The sequence below is a fragment of the Salmo trutta genome, chromosome 29 (assembly GCF_901001165.1).
Source record: "Salmo trutta chromosome 29, fSalTru1.1, whole genome shotgun sequence".
NCBI lineage: Eukaryota > Metazoa > Chordata > Actinopteri > Salmoniformes > Salmonidae > Salmo > Salmo trutta.
The window spans coordinates 17,013,450-17,030,902 of record NC_042985.1 but is presented as its reverse complement, the minus strand read 5'-3'; the positions used below and the strand labels follow the sequence as shown (position 1 = coordinate 17,030,902).

The following is a 17,453-nucleotide window of genomic DNA, read 5'->3' as shown; positions in this document are numbered from 1 at the left end:
CTGAGACCAGTGGATCAGTGACCAGGCAGAAACCACTGGATCAGTGACCATGCTGAGACCAGTGGACCAGTGACCAGGCAGAAACCAGTGGATCAGTGACCAGGCTGAGACCAGTGGACCAGTGACCATGCTGAGACCAGTGGACCAGTGACCAGGCTGAGACCAGTGGATCAGTGACCATGCTGAGACCAGTGGACCAGTGACCAGGCAGAAAGCAGTGACATGTGGCAGGCAGAGACAGAGGTTATGTTCCAAACGGTAACCTATTCCCTATATAGTGTGCCATTTGGGATGCATTAAATGACAGGGCAGTCAGTGGGGGAATGCACAGAGACCACATTCCCATTCTGATATACTGTATGTGATCCTCAGGGTGCCTCAGTACAGAGAAACAGTTTGGTTCTGGTTAGAGCCCATCACCCCTGGTCTTGTGTTCTCATCCCATTCTAATTACAACATAGCTGAGGCTCAGAGACCAGCAGGCAGGCAGGCAGCACCACTTCTGTTGTTGTTGCTGTTTGTTGACATTACGTAGCCTGTCCCCACAACAGGGCTGGTTAGTTGTCACACACACCCTCTAAACCACACACACCCTCTACACCACACACACATACAGCTGTCCGCAGAATCATCAGCACAGGCCCTGGAGCCACCACCAGGCGAGCAGGAACAGAAATCCTGTAGTCTGTTTGGTGCCACTGAATGATGAGCACGACCACCATAACGTACAAACAGACAAACAAATCACCATGATTTACAAACAGGGAAGAAAAACTGATGCAGAATCGTTTTGGATAGGAGTTGAGTGATAAAATGTCACCCTCAATGATTACGAACGAGACTTTCGGCCAGTTATGCAGAAAAGCAATCAAATGACAAATAAATGGATTGAAATTGGAATTGATACAGCTATTTGTCAGATGTTGTTCAGACATACCAACTGTCCTTCGGTGATCCCATTTAGCATAGACAGAAATATTAATTAGACAAAAGGATTTGATTGGAAATCATAAGCAGGGTCTTATTTCACATTTGTCAGTGAGGCCTTCGACTAAACAGGATAAATCAAACACTCTCATGGGTGTTGTGCTGAAGAAACCTGTTCGCTGAATCATTGTTTCACTGAATGGAAATTGAGAGTCAGCTATTTCACAAGGTTTCTGTACTAACGTGAAGCAATAAGAAATATTACTGAACAACTGATTGGCAAGAACTCATCAGTGATCAGCTAAAAATGTATATCAATCAAAATGAATTATGCCCTTATTAAATCAGCAGCTGTCACAAAGTGCTTTTATAGTAATCCGGTCTTGACCCCAAAGAGCAAGAAAAGCCCAGAGTAGAGACCTCGATAATAGCAACACATGTGTAGCTGTATCAGAACTAAAAATACAACTGTGAGCGTCTGTCTCTACCTAAATACATAAGCACCACCATTTTCGCCCTGTAATTTCATGTGAGCAATTAAAAACTCCTGTGCTGTCTTTCTCAGAGAGGTAATTTACTGAAACAACGCCTTAAATCAAGTGTTTCCCTCCCTGACAGACTCCTGTCTCCCTGAGGAATCTGGGATTCAAAACCACAGTCTGCAATCTATGTGTTATTTTCTCATCCCCAATCACATTTTATGTTCTATCTGTGACTAATTACTAGCAGCTAAAGGCGTTGGGATTCCCCTCAAACCACTGTCTGATGTTTTTGTGGTTCTATGTTTGGAATAACTGCTTCTCTTGCTTTTTTAATGACTTGTTGATTTACAATAGAGAATGTGGAAACTTGGGTCAGATGCCAGAAAAGGGTCACGGTGGGTGTGCTCTTTTTAAAACTGCAGATCTATAATAAACATAACCGTACGTTTACTATAGAATGTTGGTGATGAGATTATTATGTCTACAGTTGCAATATATAGAAAGCAAATTGAAGATATGACTCCATACCATGACATACATGACCTACTGTACCAAGATACACTCAGTGGGCAGTTTATTAGGTACACCCATCTAGTACCGGGTTGAACCCGTCTTTGCCTCCAGAACAGTCTGAATTCTTCGGGACATGGATTCTACAATGTGTGGTGTTCAAACGTTGTTCAATTGGCATCAAGGGACCTAACGTGTGCCAGGAAAACATTAGCCACACCATTACACCACCGCCACCAGCCTGTACTGTTGACACCAGGCAGGATGGGACCATGGACTCATGCTGCTTACGCCAAATCCTGACTCTGCCATCAGCATGACACAACAGGAACCGGGATTCGTCAGACCAGGTAATGTTTTTCCACTACTCAGCTATCCAGTGTTGGTGATCGCGTGCACACTGGAGCTGCTTCTTCTTGTTTTTAGCTGATAGGAGTTGAACCCGGTGTGGTTGTCTGCTGCAATAGCCCATCCGTGACAAGGACCGATGAGTTGTGCATTCCGAGATGTCTTTCTGCACACCACTGTTGGTACCCCCTCCCTCCCTGCGTGCACGTGCCACGTCTATTTCTATGGCACAAGCACTGTTCATGACACAAACTGTTCACACCCCTCTTGTTGGTGGAGAGAAAATGTTGCCATTTTAAAGCTAATTTTCTTGCAATTCAATACATTTTGGCATGTCTAATGTGTATTCATGTGATATTTGAGTGACTCAAACACTACAACAAAATCTATAGGCTGAAGAACCTCGCTAAAAGAATGTTAGCTGAGTTATAAATAGCTCTCTAAGGTACAGTGAGGGAAAAAAGTATTTGATCCCCTGCTGATTTTGTACGTTTGCCCACTGACAAAGAAATGATCAGTCTATAATTTTAATGGTAGGTTTATTTGAACAGTGACAGACAGAATAAAAACAAAAACATCCAGAAAAATGCATGTCAAAAATGTTATAAAATGATTTGCATTTTAATGAGGGAAATAAGTATTTGACCCCTCTGCAAAACATGACTTAGTACTTGGTGGCAAAACCCTTGTTGGCAATCACAGAGGTCAGATGTTTCTTGTAGTTGGCCACCAGGTTTGCACACATCTCAGGAGGGATTTTGTCCCATTCCTCTTTGCAGATCTTCTCCAAGTCATTAAGGTTTCGAGGCTGACGTTTGGCAACTCGAACCTTCATCTCCCTCCACAGATTTTCTATGGGATTAAGGTCTGGAGACTGGCTAGGCCACTCCAGGACCTAAATGTGCTTCTTCTTGAGCCACTCCTTTATTGCCTTGGCCGTGTGTTTGGGGTCATTGTCATTCTGGAATACCCATCCACGACCCATTTTCAATGCCCTGGCTGAGGGAAGGAGGTTCTCACCCAGGATTTGACAGTACATGGCCCCGTCCATCGTCCCTTTGATGCGGTGAAGTTGTCCTGTCCCCTTAGCAGAAAAACACCCGCAAAGCATAATGTTTCCACCTCCATGTTTGACGGTGGGGATGGTGTTCTTGGGGTCATAGGCAGCATTCCTCCTCCTCCAAACACGGCGAGTTGAGTTGATGCCAAAGAGCTCCATTTTGGTCTTATCTGACCACAACACTTTCACCCAGTTGTCCTCTGAATCATTCAGATGTTCTTTGGCAAACTTCAGACGAGCAAGTATATGTGCTTTCTTGAGCAGGGGGACCTTGCGGGCGCTGCAGGATTTCAGTCCTTCACGGCGTAGTGTGTTACTAATTGTTTTCTTGGTGACTATGGTCCCAGCTGCCTTGAGATCATTGACAAGATCCTCCCGTGTAGTTCTGGGCTGATTCCTCACCGTTCTCATGATCATTGCAACTCCACGAGGTGAGATCTTGCATGGAGCCCCAGGCCGAGGGAGATTGACAGTTCTTTTGTGTTTCTTCCATTTATGAATAATTGCACCAACTGTTGTCACCTTCTCGCCAAGCTGCTTGGGGATGGTCTTGTAGCCCATTCCAGCCTTGTGTAGGTCTACGATTGCTTCTGTGGACAGGTGTCTTTTATACAGGTAACGAGCTGAGATAAGGAGCACTCCCTTTAAGAGTGTGCTCCTAATCTCAGCTCGTTACCTGTATAAAAGACACCTGGGAGCCAGCAATCTTTCTGATTGAGAGGGGGTCAAATACTTATTTCCCTCATTAAAATGCAAATCCATTTCTAACATTTTTGACATGCGTTTTTCTGGATTTTTTTTGTTATTCTGTCTCCCACTTTTCAAATAAACCTACCATTAAAATTATAGACTGATCATTTCTTTGTCAGTGGGCAAACGTACAAAATCAGCAGGGGACCAAATACTTTTTTCCCCTCACTGTATTCAATGACAAGAGGAGCTGATGATGCACTACCCAATATTGAAATTGCACCTTGTGCATTCTACAATTATAACTTTCAAGGGTAAGTTGAAGCCCAGTTTGTGAACCGATGTTCTAGAGTACAGTATGTTCCTATTTCATAATGTTTCCAAGTCCTTGTTGATGTGGGTGTGAAACACCTGAGGAGACTGATGCACGTAACATTATTGTCTGGTGAGACTTGTATGATTCCTAAGTGAAAAACAGATGACTAATACCTCTGTTCACAGTGAAGCAGTGTATTATCAAGACAGGGCATGTCATCTTATTGGCTGGTCCTTTCATCATGGCTTTTCCCCTCAACTTTCAGAGGAAATCTTATAGCAGGCCATCATCCTACTGTACCAGAGAACATCTCACAGTGGTGATTCTACCTAAGAATCTACTCTTGTGTCTCAAATGACACCCTATTCCCTATATAGTGCACTACTTTTGACCAGAGCCCTACACGCCCTGGTCAAAAGTAGTGCACTATAAATGCAATAGGGTGTAATTTGGGATTCAGCCTATGGCCCACTTCAGGAGACATCAGAAGACATTAGTACTGGGCTTGTGGGTACAGTGGGTACAGTGGAAATACACAGCTGTCCTCTTTACCCTCTGGGAAATATCTAATCAGAAGGTGTTTAGGGCTCGCTGCAATCAAGTGAGACTGGCTGTGTGTGGGGTACTCCTGGCACCTCCCTGCTCACCCCTGGCCCTGCTTATGAAGTTATCACCTCTCTCACACAGCTGTTTCCTTACTCTGTCCTTGATGTCTGACCGGCCAAGGTCACACACACACACACAGACATACAAACACACACACACACACACACACACACACACACACACACACACACACACACACACACACACACACACACACACACACACACACAAACACACACACACACACACACACACACACACACACACACACAAGCACTTTACTATACAAAAACAACTTAAAAGAAATGGTTCCGCTGCCACCACTTCATCATTAGCTGTCATTCCTCCCTCTGGTAAATTGGTTGTTTTAATATTTTCTGGTGAGACTGGAACAATAAACTGTATTTCTGGAAACATTTGCTGAAAGAAAGCAGTTGGCCATAATTGAAACTCTATTTAAAGCATCTATCTCCAAACATTCAGAAAAAGTCAAAAATATGAAAAACACAACTCTTTTTTTTAAGTCCTCGGCAAAACCCCAAGACGTAAACCACAGTTAAAATGAAAAGCTCTGTTATTTTATGATAAGAGCAGCATTATATGTGGCCACCAAGCTCCCCCATTCACTTCTGATTAGCGGGCGGGCGGTGTTATTTTCCCCTCACACATGCCACACACACATGGACACACACTGACACACCGACACACACACACACTGCGCTTTATTTATTAGGAATAGAAAAAAAGGATCACTAATCTGTGCTCGGTTCAGACAGCGGACTCCCTCGGTACACACATCTGTGTACCAGCTGAGAGGAGAGCAGCCCTTCACATATCTAAGGCCCTGGGGTGCTTTGGCACCGCTCGGATAGTTGTCCTTTTTTACAAAAGACAAATAAGCAAAAACCCTTGGATGCTGCCCAAGAGCCCGTCTTTGACACAATGTTGAAATGGGGAGACTTGGCTCCCTGACTTGTTATCTACACGTGTGTGTGTGTGTGTGCACGTGTGTGTGTGTGTGTGCCTGTGTCTAAAACTGTTGCTGTTTACAGACGGCAGGCAGGCCGTGTTGTCGAGACGCTTGTTTTCAGTAACACTAATGCAGTCACACACTCTTTAATTAATCTGCTTCAGCACTTCAGCACAAAACAACATAATTTGCAAAACCACTTGATGGCTTCAAACAAAACGACCGCTGGAGACTGGCTGCTTTGTGTCAGAAAAAAAACAGAAAGAAAGTGTGTGTGTGTGTGTACGGAGTGTTAGCTCAAGGTGTGTGGCAGGCTTCCGATTGGTTGCACAGCACATTTCCAGCGGTCACACTATTTGTTTGACATGGTGATGTCATCACAAATAGCTGTAATTACTGAGAGTGTTCAGTCAAACATACGTCTGATAATGTTTATATGTCTTGTCCCTTCTCTTTCACTGAACTGCCTCATGCAGACCAGGCTAATTATGAACAAACTGCCTGGTGTTAACATCTGGGAGAAGGCTGTTATACTGTATGGGAGATAATGTGTCAGTTACTGTCAGTCTTTACTTATCCTATAAGATCATCAATAAGCCAGGATCACCATATAAGGGTATAGATGATGTAAACAATGATACTGAAGTTCATATTGGTGAGTGAGAGGTGGTGGTGATAATGACCAGGATGATGATGATGCTGAAGACAATGACTGTATATATGAATGGACAAAGCCATTGATCATGTGACACCATTTATTCCTATGTGAAGACTCAACAGCACATTGAAGCCAAATGAAGCCGGTTAAGATGGCGTCTCATGGAGACATAACATGCGCAGTTTAAGCTATTCCAAGAAGTGACAATGCAAGCTAGCTCAGTGCTGCCCCCTCGCATTGGGTAGCTCAAGTTAAAGGCCGACTGGGGTACTGCAGGCTGCCATTAGCAACTAAATTATACTTATAACTTCTTCTATGTGCGATTTTAAAATAATCGGTTCAAGGACATACATCTAGTGTTTTAGAAGCAATTATTGGTACCATGATTGTCTTCGAAAATTGTTTTTTATTTACACGAAGATTGACCACAAAGATTGACCTTTTTCCATTCACTATAATGGGCAATGCGATTTTCTGCTAACAACGCCTGCAGTACCGAGGTCGGCCTTGAACTTCCGTGGCTTCTAAATCCGTCTGCAACAACAACAACACACAAATGGAACACAAGTTAAATAGGAACAAGGTGTATTTGGGATCCTACATTAAAGTTTATTAATGGGCTTAGGACACCCAGATGCTGCTGCCTTTCTTAAGCCAAACCAAACACACAACTAAACAGATGCTGCTGCCTTTCTTAAGCCAAACCAAACACACAACTAAACAGATGCTGCTGCCTTTCTTAAGCCAAACCAAACACACAACTAAACAGATGCTGCTGCCTTTCTTAAGCCAAACCAAACAGACAACTAAACAGATGCTGCTGCCTTTCTTAAGCCAAACCAAACACACAACTAAACAGATGCTGCTGCCTTTCTTAAGCCAAACCAAACACACAACTAAACAGATGCTGCTGCCTTTCTTAAGCCAAACCAAACACACAACTAAACAGATGCTGCTGCCTTTCTTAAGCCAAACCAAACACACAACTAAACAGATGCTGCTGCCTTTCTTAAGCCAAACCAAACACACAACTAAACAGATGCTGCTGCCTTTCTTAAGCCAAACCAAACACACAACTAAACAGATGCTGCTGCCTTTCTTAAGCCAAACCAAACAGACAACTAAACAGATGCTGCTGCCTTTCTTAAGCCAAACCAAACACACAACTAAACAGATGCTGCTGCCTTTCTTAAGCCAAACCAAACACACAACTAAACAGATGCTGCTGCCTTTCTTAAGCCAAACCAAACACACAACTAAACAGATGCTGCTGCCTTTCTTAAGCCAAACCAAACACACAACTAAACAGATGCTGCTGCCTTTCTTAAGCCAAACCAAACACACAACTAAACAGATGCTGCTGCCTTTCTTAAGCCAAACCAAACACACAACTAAACAGATGCTGTGGAAGGTCTGAGAAGTGTTCTCTATATGTTTCATACACAGTGCAAAGAGACCATGCCACTCAACTAACCAATTATTCTATTTACTGTTAGACCAACTAACGGGTTAAAATGAGGGGTAACCGGATGGAACAGGACTCATCACCTTAGTATGAGAGCCAGCATATGGTACTGAACAGATCTTTGACATTTTTAGGGTACAGCTCATCTGTCCAGAAACTCCTAATTCAACCCCTAACTTCGGGCAGAGGTGACAGTTATTGGATATGTATAAACACAGTTGGATATGATTGAAGTGAAGGAGGGGCCACAGTTGGATATGATTGAAAGTGAAGGAGGGGGTCACAGTTGGATATGATTGAAAGTGAAGGAGGGGTCACAGTTGGATATGATTGAAGTGAAGGAGGGGCCACAGTTGGATATTATTGAAAGTGAAGGAGGGGTCACAGTTGGATATGATTGAAAGTGAAGGAGGGATCACAGTTGGATATGATTGAAAGTGAAGGAGGGTCACAGTTGGATATGATTGAAAGTGAAGGAGGGGTCACAGTTGGATATGATTGAAAGTGAAGGAGGGGTCACAGTTGGATATGATTGAAGTGAAGGAGGGGCCACAGTTGGATATTATTGAAAGTGAAGGAGGGGTCACAGTTGGATATGATTGAAAGTGAAGGAGGGGTCACAGTTGGATATGATTGAAAGTGAAGGAGGGGTCACAGTTGGATATGATTGAAAGTGAAGGAGGGGTCACAGTTGGATATGATTGAAAGTGAAGGAGGGGCCACAGTTGGATATGACTGAAAGTGAAGGAGGGGTCACAGTTGGATATGATTGAAAGTGAAGGAGGGGTCACAGTTGGATATGATTGAAAGTGAAGGAGGGGTCACAGTTGGATATGATTGAAGTGAAGGAGGGGCCACAGTTGGATATTATTGAAAGTGAAGGAGGGGTCACAGTTGGATATGATTGAAAGTGAAGGAGGGTCACAGTTGGATATGATTGAAGTGAAGGAGGGGTCACAGTTGGAAATGATTGAAAGTGAAGGAGGGATCACAGTTGGATATGATTGAAAGTGAAGGAGGGGTCACAGTTGGATATGATTGAAAGTGAAGGAGGGGTCACAGTTGGATATGATTGAAAGTGAAGGAGGGGCCACAGTTGGATATGACTGAAAGTGAAGGAGGGGTCACAGTTGGATATGATTGAAAGTGAAGGAGGGGTCACAGTTGGATATGATTGAAAGTGAAGGAGGGGTCACAGTTGGATATGATTGAAAGTGAAGGAGGGGTCACAGTTGGATATGATTGAAAGTGATGGAGTGGTCACTAGGTAGATGTAGGAAGCTCTGTATTCAGTGTAAAATATACCTTTCACCACAAGCATACTCTGCAAATGACAATGTCTGAAAGATAAAAAATATATGAATAAATAAAGTTCACTGTAAATTATTTCAGTATGTAATGGGTGTGTTAGTCAGATTCCTAGTCAACTGCCAAAAATGGCAGTCTCACACCTACTGTTCACTATCTATGGATTTAAAGAACATATGGAATACAGATGTAGGTTCTTAATTTGAGCCAGTTTACTACAGCAGGAAAATAATCCTGCAGAAACAGGATGTGGATGTCACGACTTCCGCCGAAGTCGGTCCCTCTCCTTGTTTGGGCGGCGTTCGGCGGTCGACGTCACCGGCCTTCTAGCCATCACCGATCCACTTTTCATTTTCCATTTGTTTTGTCTTGGTTTGGTCTTGTTTTCCCCATGGTTTTTGTGCATGATTGTTTTATGTATGTTCGGTCCGTTATTGTGGGCTCAGTATTACCACATGTTATTGGAATATTTGAGTAAAGTTACTTGTGTTACTCATCTCTGCTGTCCTGCGCCTGACACCTCTGCACCAGTTACACCCAGACCACTACAGTGGATTATAATTAATGAACATTTTGTAGGGGTTGATACATTTTTCGTAAGGGAAAATCAAGTTTGACATTTCAAAGTGGAAATTACAAACTTCAGAAGCCTTTAAAACCTCAAATATACACAAGTTTTAAATGTCCTGCAATGCAGGAAAGTTCTCCTACAACAGGGTGGTCAACCTTGTCACGTTCTGACCAGTAAAGGGGTTATTTGTTATATTAGTTTGGTCAGGACGTGGCAGGGGGTATTTGTTTAGAGTGTTTCGGGGTGTGTGTTTATGTAGAGGGGTGTTTGTTTAGAGTATTCCGGGGTTTTTGGGTTATGTTCTATGTGTCGTATTCTAGGTTCTTTCTATGTTGTGTATTTCTTTTTGTTGGCCTGGTATGGCTCTCAATCAGGAACAGCTGTACATCGTTGTTGCTGATTGAGAGTCATACTTAGGTAGCTTGTTTGCATCTGTCCCTTTCTGGGAAGTTGTATTCGTGCACTGCTATGTTTAGCCTGCAGAACTGTTAGCTGTCGTTCGTTTTTTTCGTTTTGTTGTTTTTGTGAGGTGTTCGTAATAAAATAAATATGAGCATTCACATACCCGCTGCATTTTGGTCCACTTCCTACGACGGCCGTTACAAAACTAAGATCCTACATATATAACATAATCTACAAACAAGGATTCACAGCATTAGAAGGCATGTCTCGCTACAAGTCAACCTTGCTGTAGGCCTATGCTATGACTGATCTCTAAGCATACCAAGACACTCTGAGCTGCATGTCCTAAAATAGAGAACCACCAATAAGACCCAAACCTGGTCCCAGTGACTCAGGGGGAAAACATGCACATTAAAGACTAGAAAAGCGCTAATAAAAATCCCTTAATGTTAAACAGTCCCCTTCAAAGGGATCACTCCCAATATCTGTTGAACTTTTACATATCATATTAATATGCAATTTCAGCCATTGTTCACTTATGGTCTGTTTGATCTGCGTGGAGGCTATAACTCTATGGGTAATGGGAGTGATGATGAGGAAGGTTAAGGGTCACGTCAGGGCATTGTGTCCACCTCATTGGACCTAATTTGGTTTTAATGAAATTCTTATATTTTCTATATCCTATGTATTATAATTAGCATATTTTACACAGACATCTTTATTAGAGTGAAGCTCAATCTCAGACAGTGATTTGTGTCAGACTGAACAAACGCAGGATTAGGCCTAGGCACCAGGTTGGCTGTGAGTGATAAAGTAGGCCTACACATATCCCTCCAAAAAAGGAGTCATCTTCTGTCCCCCACAAAAGATTTCCTCCCAAGATGAGAGAGCCCAAGGACACACACACACACACACACACACACACACACACACACACACACACACACACACACACACACACACACACACACACACACACACACACACACACACACACCCACACAGAGAGGATGTATCTAGCTATGCTTCCGTATATAACGATTTTTATAATGTCTTTCAGCCTGACATTGTGCGTGAGATTTAAACAGGGGCTCTTTTGTATGTCAAACCTCACTTTTTAATGGGTTTCCTATAAAACTGTTCCGTGATCATGGTATTCAAATCACAGCAATAGCAGAGTGCTTCCCTTCCTCTGTACGGGTGTCTGGAAATGATCTCGGCCAGGGAAGTGTACCACATCTTAGACTAGTGCTGCACGCTCTCTCTGTTCACTAACCAATGGCGCTTTTTCCTGCGGGCACTATGTGATCATTTATAGAGGCTTAATCAACATGTATTGAATGGTGTATGTACTTTGTGAATCATTTTTATAGGGCCCTGCCTTCACTTTAAGCCCTGGCCAAGAGGTTAGCGATGGTTTTAACACCATACGAGCTAACGGAGGGCCACCGAAGCATTCAAAGAGAAAAGCTTTAGTTATAACCTCTCACAGCTCCCTTTAGGGGTTCAAGCATCCTTCTCATTTATATGACAAGAAGAAAAGAGGGTAGATAAATGCCAACTACTGGCATGGACTTAATGATGCCATTTCCCATTCAATATGCATAAGAAATAGAAGCTGTGGTATTATTGGTAGAGCAAAGTAAAATAGTGGACGAGGTATACGTAAGCCCAGAGCCATGTATTAAAATGTATGCATTCATTTCTCTAAACACATGGCTCTGTGTAGACCTATTCTTACATGACTGTTCTAATATGAAGCAGAAATATGAGAATTTTCCTAAATGTCCTGGATTGGTCAACACAGGTCAACTGTGTGCTGAATGTGATGGAGTCAACATCGATAAACTCATGAATTATATTGAGGACATGGCCTGAAGATATTTCCTCTGCTCTATACCACATCTCCATCTTCTTTCACGTTATCTACACTAGCTACCGATCTTTCATATTTCGAGTGCAATACCACATGCCTTTTTTAATGTATGCCGCAGACGCTGTATTGTTCATGTACACACGTAACCCAACTAATAGGCCACCCTGCCAGAGCCAGCCAGGTACCCTAGTGCTACAAAGGGATTGTCTAGGGGTGATGTGGGGTTGCTTCAAAGAGGAGAAAAAAGCAATAGAAAAGGGCGGAATGTAAAAAGTCAGCAAGAAAAGAAAATCTCTTTTGAAAGGGAACATAATCTTTTGGAGGACTCCCGCGCGGAACCTAAATAATACATTTCAGGTTTTGATATAACTATTACTGCCTGTGAAGAGTCCTTTGATGTTAATTGAAACCACTGGGCAGCAATCTGCTTTATAGCACTGACAAATAGCAGTTTCCTAAGGCTTATCATTGACAGGGAAGGCACATACTTGCTCCATATGCTCATTCAATACAAATACAAATCAAAAACCACTCTCTTCTTTATGGATACTGGATGCACCACAATATGCTTAAGGATAGTTACTGGCAGGAGGTTGTGGTGGGGAAATATGCCGTTTGCAATGCCTAAGAGTACCTTGAGTGAAGTTCACGTATGGTACAGGAGTCTGGACAACTCAGGATGCATATTGTTTGCAGTTTTTCCAGTCGTTTTTTGTTCCTGCCTATTCTTCTAGAAACCAAGGACAATTTGATAATGCAATAATAACGTGTAGGTGGCCCAATATAAAACTCCACAGAGGAAACATATCATTATTCACAAAGGAGCCTGTCTCTACTGAAGTATATTTGTGATTTTTCAGACCAAATGATAGTTTGAGGCATGGGGAGACATAGGGAGAGCTGACTGCAGGGGCTTTAGGGTTGGTAGTTCTGGTTTTAATACAGACAGCACACAATGGTCTCTGTCTTCCTTCCCTTAATGTGCTCAACTAACATTTCTGGCACCGCACTTTCCTTCACCTTTGATTTCTACCCAGCTTTTTTATACACTCATTATATCACTAAAAGAAGCCTTGTCAAAGGGGTCGTCCAGAGCTGATGCAATGTGCAATAACAGAAAACATCCCCCATCCCATCGTGAGCATATCGGCCAGACCATAGAAAGAAAAGAGGGATATATGATGAGGTACAGGAGTTCAAAGTTCGTTTTCAGTTTTTTTCTACCACAGCTGAGAGTGTACAGTGATGCCCTTGCCCTGTGCTGAACCCTGTGAGATGGACATCAGAGGAGAGGTGGGGAGTAAATAGCCTGATTGGCTACATGACAAATGACCATTATTGTTGGGAGGTTGTAAATTGTCTGTTTTACCATGAAGGACCTGAGCATTAGGATCAGTTCCAGTGCCCCCGCTGTGCTGTTCCAGACAATCTGACAGAGAAATATGTGACACACACACACACACACACACACACACACACACACACACACACACACACACACACACACACACACACACACACACACACACACACACACACACAATCTGACAAGGGAAAATGAGATGTGGAGTCAGAGTTCCCTTCTGCTTGTCTGTGAAATGTTTTTCATCCAGAGATATGATTGACAGGGGTAGTATGAAAGGTAGTTTAACACACATGAGGAATATAATGATGGATTGGGTTGATGGGGAAAGACAGGGGTTTGGGAAATTACCAGTTAAAATGGATATTTATAACATATATAACAAATGTTCTCTCTATTAGCTCTGTCCTAAACCCTCCTATATGCCCCCATATGTTTATGTTCTAATATGCACGTGGATCCAGTTTTGCCAAAGTGTTTCCAAATATATTTTTCATACAGATTTTCTTCTGAAGAAAACGGGGATAGAGAGAAAATGTAGGTTATAAATAGGAATCAAAAGAACCATTTTCTGTTTATTGCCAAAGGATGCCAGAGACACCAACACATTTGAAAGCAGGAGAGCTTTTGAGCTTTTTACAAGACAGGTGAATGGAACATGTGTTAAATCAGTGTGCCCAGTTCACTTAGTTCAGCTCTACCATAAAAGGAAAGAGATTACAAAGGAAACTAATGAAGACAGTGATCAAAGTCTGTAATGGTAATACAAAGCAGGTGTTTCCAATCTTGCAGCCCCCCCCCCCCTCCCCCGTGTGTGTGTGTGTGTGTGTGAGTGTGTATGAAGCAATAAGAATAACAGACAGAGCACATCTCAACACTATTCACAGTATGTTACTAGGTATTTGGTTGAACCCAAGGTAGAGGGAATATTGTCTGCATGTGATACCATACATAAATGCTCCCATACTGTAAACAGCACGCTTATGATTTGCTTTCACAATTGGTGGTGAGTAGAATGTGTTGTGTGTCTGTCTATGTCGAGGCAGCCAATACCTTTTTGCAGTAAAGCACCTGGATTTGAGATGCAAGAGTTGAAAGAGTCTTGGCAGTGTTGGAGTCTTGGAGCATGTTCAAACCATGATTGCTATTTTTACACAAGTTACAAAATGCTGCTTTTGATTTAGGCTACACAAGAAAAAACCCAAGCAGCAAAAAAAAAAGTTCAAACTGCCCAAACCTTTAGCTATTTCTTCTAAAATGTCATTGTAATGTATTGGCTAGGCCTATTTGAAAATATAAAAGTCACAACATGTGGAAATACATTTAATTGAAGTTTACCTTATTATTGGCAATCATTATTTCAGCTACTTTATTCGTTTTATTTGATCCACGTGCTGTAGTATTTTGTGTTTTAAACCATTGTTTTGCCATGTTCAATTGCTAAAGTACTTTTGTGCATTTTATAATGAACGCGCTCATGGACATCAAAAGAGCAGCTGGAAGATTTACCAGATGTATACAATTATCTCAACGTTATTGTGAGGATGGTATGGCTTACATATGATTTGAAGATCTAGTATTATTGTAGCTGCTGTGCCCACTACGCACAAGAATCCCCATCCGGCTGAGTCAAATTACGCTTGAACGTATTTCCTCTTTTCCGTGCGTCGGGATATGAAGTTTTCCATTTTCATTCGAAGCAAATTAATACTAGATTGTGATCAGAAAGGTATTCTTTCATAGCCCGTATTTGTAGCTAGGTTGTTATTACAGGCACCCGTTCATTTTATATGCTCTGTTTATTTAATAGCGCTCTAAGTTTTATTGTAATTCTTCTGTTGGAACTACAACTACCAAGATGAGCTGCAGTGAAAGCGGGTGTGTAAACACAACTCTAGGAAACATGAAACGATCGGGTGGCAGTGAGAGCGAGAAGAGAAGAAAGGTATTCATAGCGTTATTCTCCCTTAGCTCTGGCAAACACACAGTGGACTCGTTCTCTCAGAACTTTATGTTCCAAATGCGGTGATGCTTGGGTCATTTTGAAGGCTGGAAAGCTGCAGTTGTCTATGTAGCTACACATCAGCCTGCATGATTTCTGGCTTTATTGTGGTTTCCTCTTCATTCACTTACAATGGAGCATCGCTGTTATTAACAGCTTTATCGTTACAGATAGGCCTACACTGTTTTTGCTTTCAGTATTACAGTTTAGACATGGGTGAAGACTGTGCTACAATAAACTGATTGGATCGCCGTGAAGGCTTGAATATTGATTTAGACACGTTGCATGTTAAAAGTCCCCTATATTCAATGTTTTCAAGTCAGACTCCCTCAAAATCAGAATACTCTTGCTCCATAATTGTATGGGGAGGTGTTCTACCCTGTGAGTTGGAGGAGAGCAGCTTCTGGCTGTGTGCGAGTGGTCCAATTCTATTGCAGGTAATAATTATAGACACATCTCTCAAACGCAAAGGACTATGATGGCTGCTGGATTGTCCTGGGATGCTGTTCAAAACAATGAATAGTAACCGCATTGACTGGCGTTTGTGTAAACGTGATTGAGAATGAAATAGTTGATCAATGTAAAGGTGTGACATGTTGGGCATACCCAGGCTTTATAGTAGGTAGCAGACCCCACTGCCGAAGAGGCCTGCTGTGATTAGGGGTGCTGTGGTCTGGTCTGGATGTGCTGTGTTTGTGGGTTGTGTAACTAGATGGAGAGAAATAGAGGAAAAGTAAAGGCTGTTCTGTTCATCCAGACCTCCTTAGCTACCCCTACTGCTGGGCCCATGCAGACTGCTCTGCTCAGGTTCATCCAGACCTCCCTAGCTACCCCCTACTGCTGGGCCCATGCAGACTGCTCTGCTCAGGCTCATCCAGACCTCGCTAGCTACCCCCTACTGCTGGGCCCATGCAGACTGCTCTGCTCAGGTTCATCCAGACCTCCCTAGATACCCCTACTGCTGGGCCCATGCAGACTGCTCTGCTCAGGCTCATCCAGACCTCCTTAGCTACCCCCTACTGCTGGGCCCATGCAGACTGCTCTGCTCAGGTTCATCCAGACCTCCCTAGATACCCCTACTGCTGGGCCCATGCAGACTGCTCTGCTCAGGCTCATCCAGACCTCCTTAGCTACCCCCTACTGCTGGGCCCATGCAGACTGCTCTGCTCAGGTTCATCCAGACCTCCTTAGCTACCCCCTACTGCTGGGCCCATGCAGACTGCTCTGCTCAGGTTCATCCAGACCTCCTTAGCTACCCCCTACTGCTGGGCCCATGCAGACTGCTCTGCTCAGGTTCATCCAGACCTCCCTAGCTACCCCCTACTGCTGGGCCCATGCAGACTGCTCTGCTCAGGCTCATCCAGACCTCCTTAGCTACCCCCTACTGCTAGGCCCATGCAGACTGCTCTGCTCAGGCTCATCCAGACCTCCCTAGCTACCCCCTACTGCTGGGCCCATGCAGACTGCTCTGCTCAGGTTCATCCAGACCTCCCTAGCTACCCCCTACTGCTGGGCCCATGCAGACTGCTCTGCTCAGGTTCATCCAGACCTCCTTAGCTACCCCTACTGCTGGGCCCATGCAGACTGCTCTGCTCAGGTTCATCCAGACCTCCCTAGCTACCCCCTACTGCTGGGCCCATGCAGACTGCTCTGCTCAGGCTCATCCAGACCTCCTTAGCTACCCCCTACTGCTGGGCCCATGCAGACTGCTCTACTCAGGCTCATCCAGACCTGCGTTCAAATACTATTCAAAATCGTTTCAAACACTTTATCTGTGATTGAGCATGACTGGCTTACTGGACCAATATAATAGTCCTAACACTGCAAGCCCCACCCATCTGGCACTCTAGGCAGGCTAGAGCAATCACTCAAAGTTTTTGAAGATTTCAAATAGAATTT

General features: G+C 43.4%; 1 protein-coding gene across 1 annotated transcript in view; it reads left to right on the top strand.

Moving 5' to 3' along the window:
- The first annotated feature begins 15,362 nt into the window (after positions 1 to 15,362).
- The window catches only part of LOC115167544 (alpha-ketoglutarate-dependent dioxygenase FTO), a 47,905-nt gene continuing 45,814 nt past the window's right edge, over positions 15,363 to 17,453 (top strand). Inside the window, exon 1 of the mRNA XM_029722075.1 lies at positions 15,363 to 15,497. Within this exon, the coding sequence (XP_029577935.1) occupies positions 15,411 to 15,497 (87 nt within the window). The 5' untranslated portion in view covers positions 15,363 to 15,410. The remainder of the gene's footprint in view (positions 15,498 to 17,453) is intronic.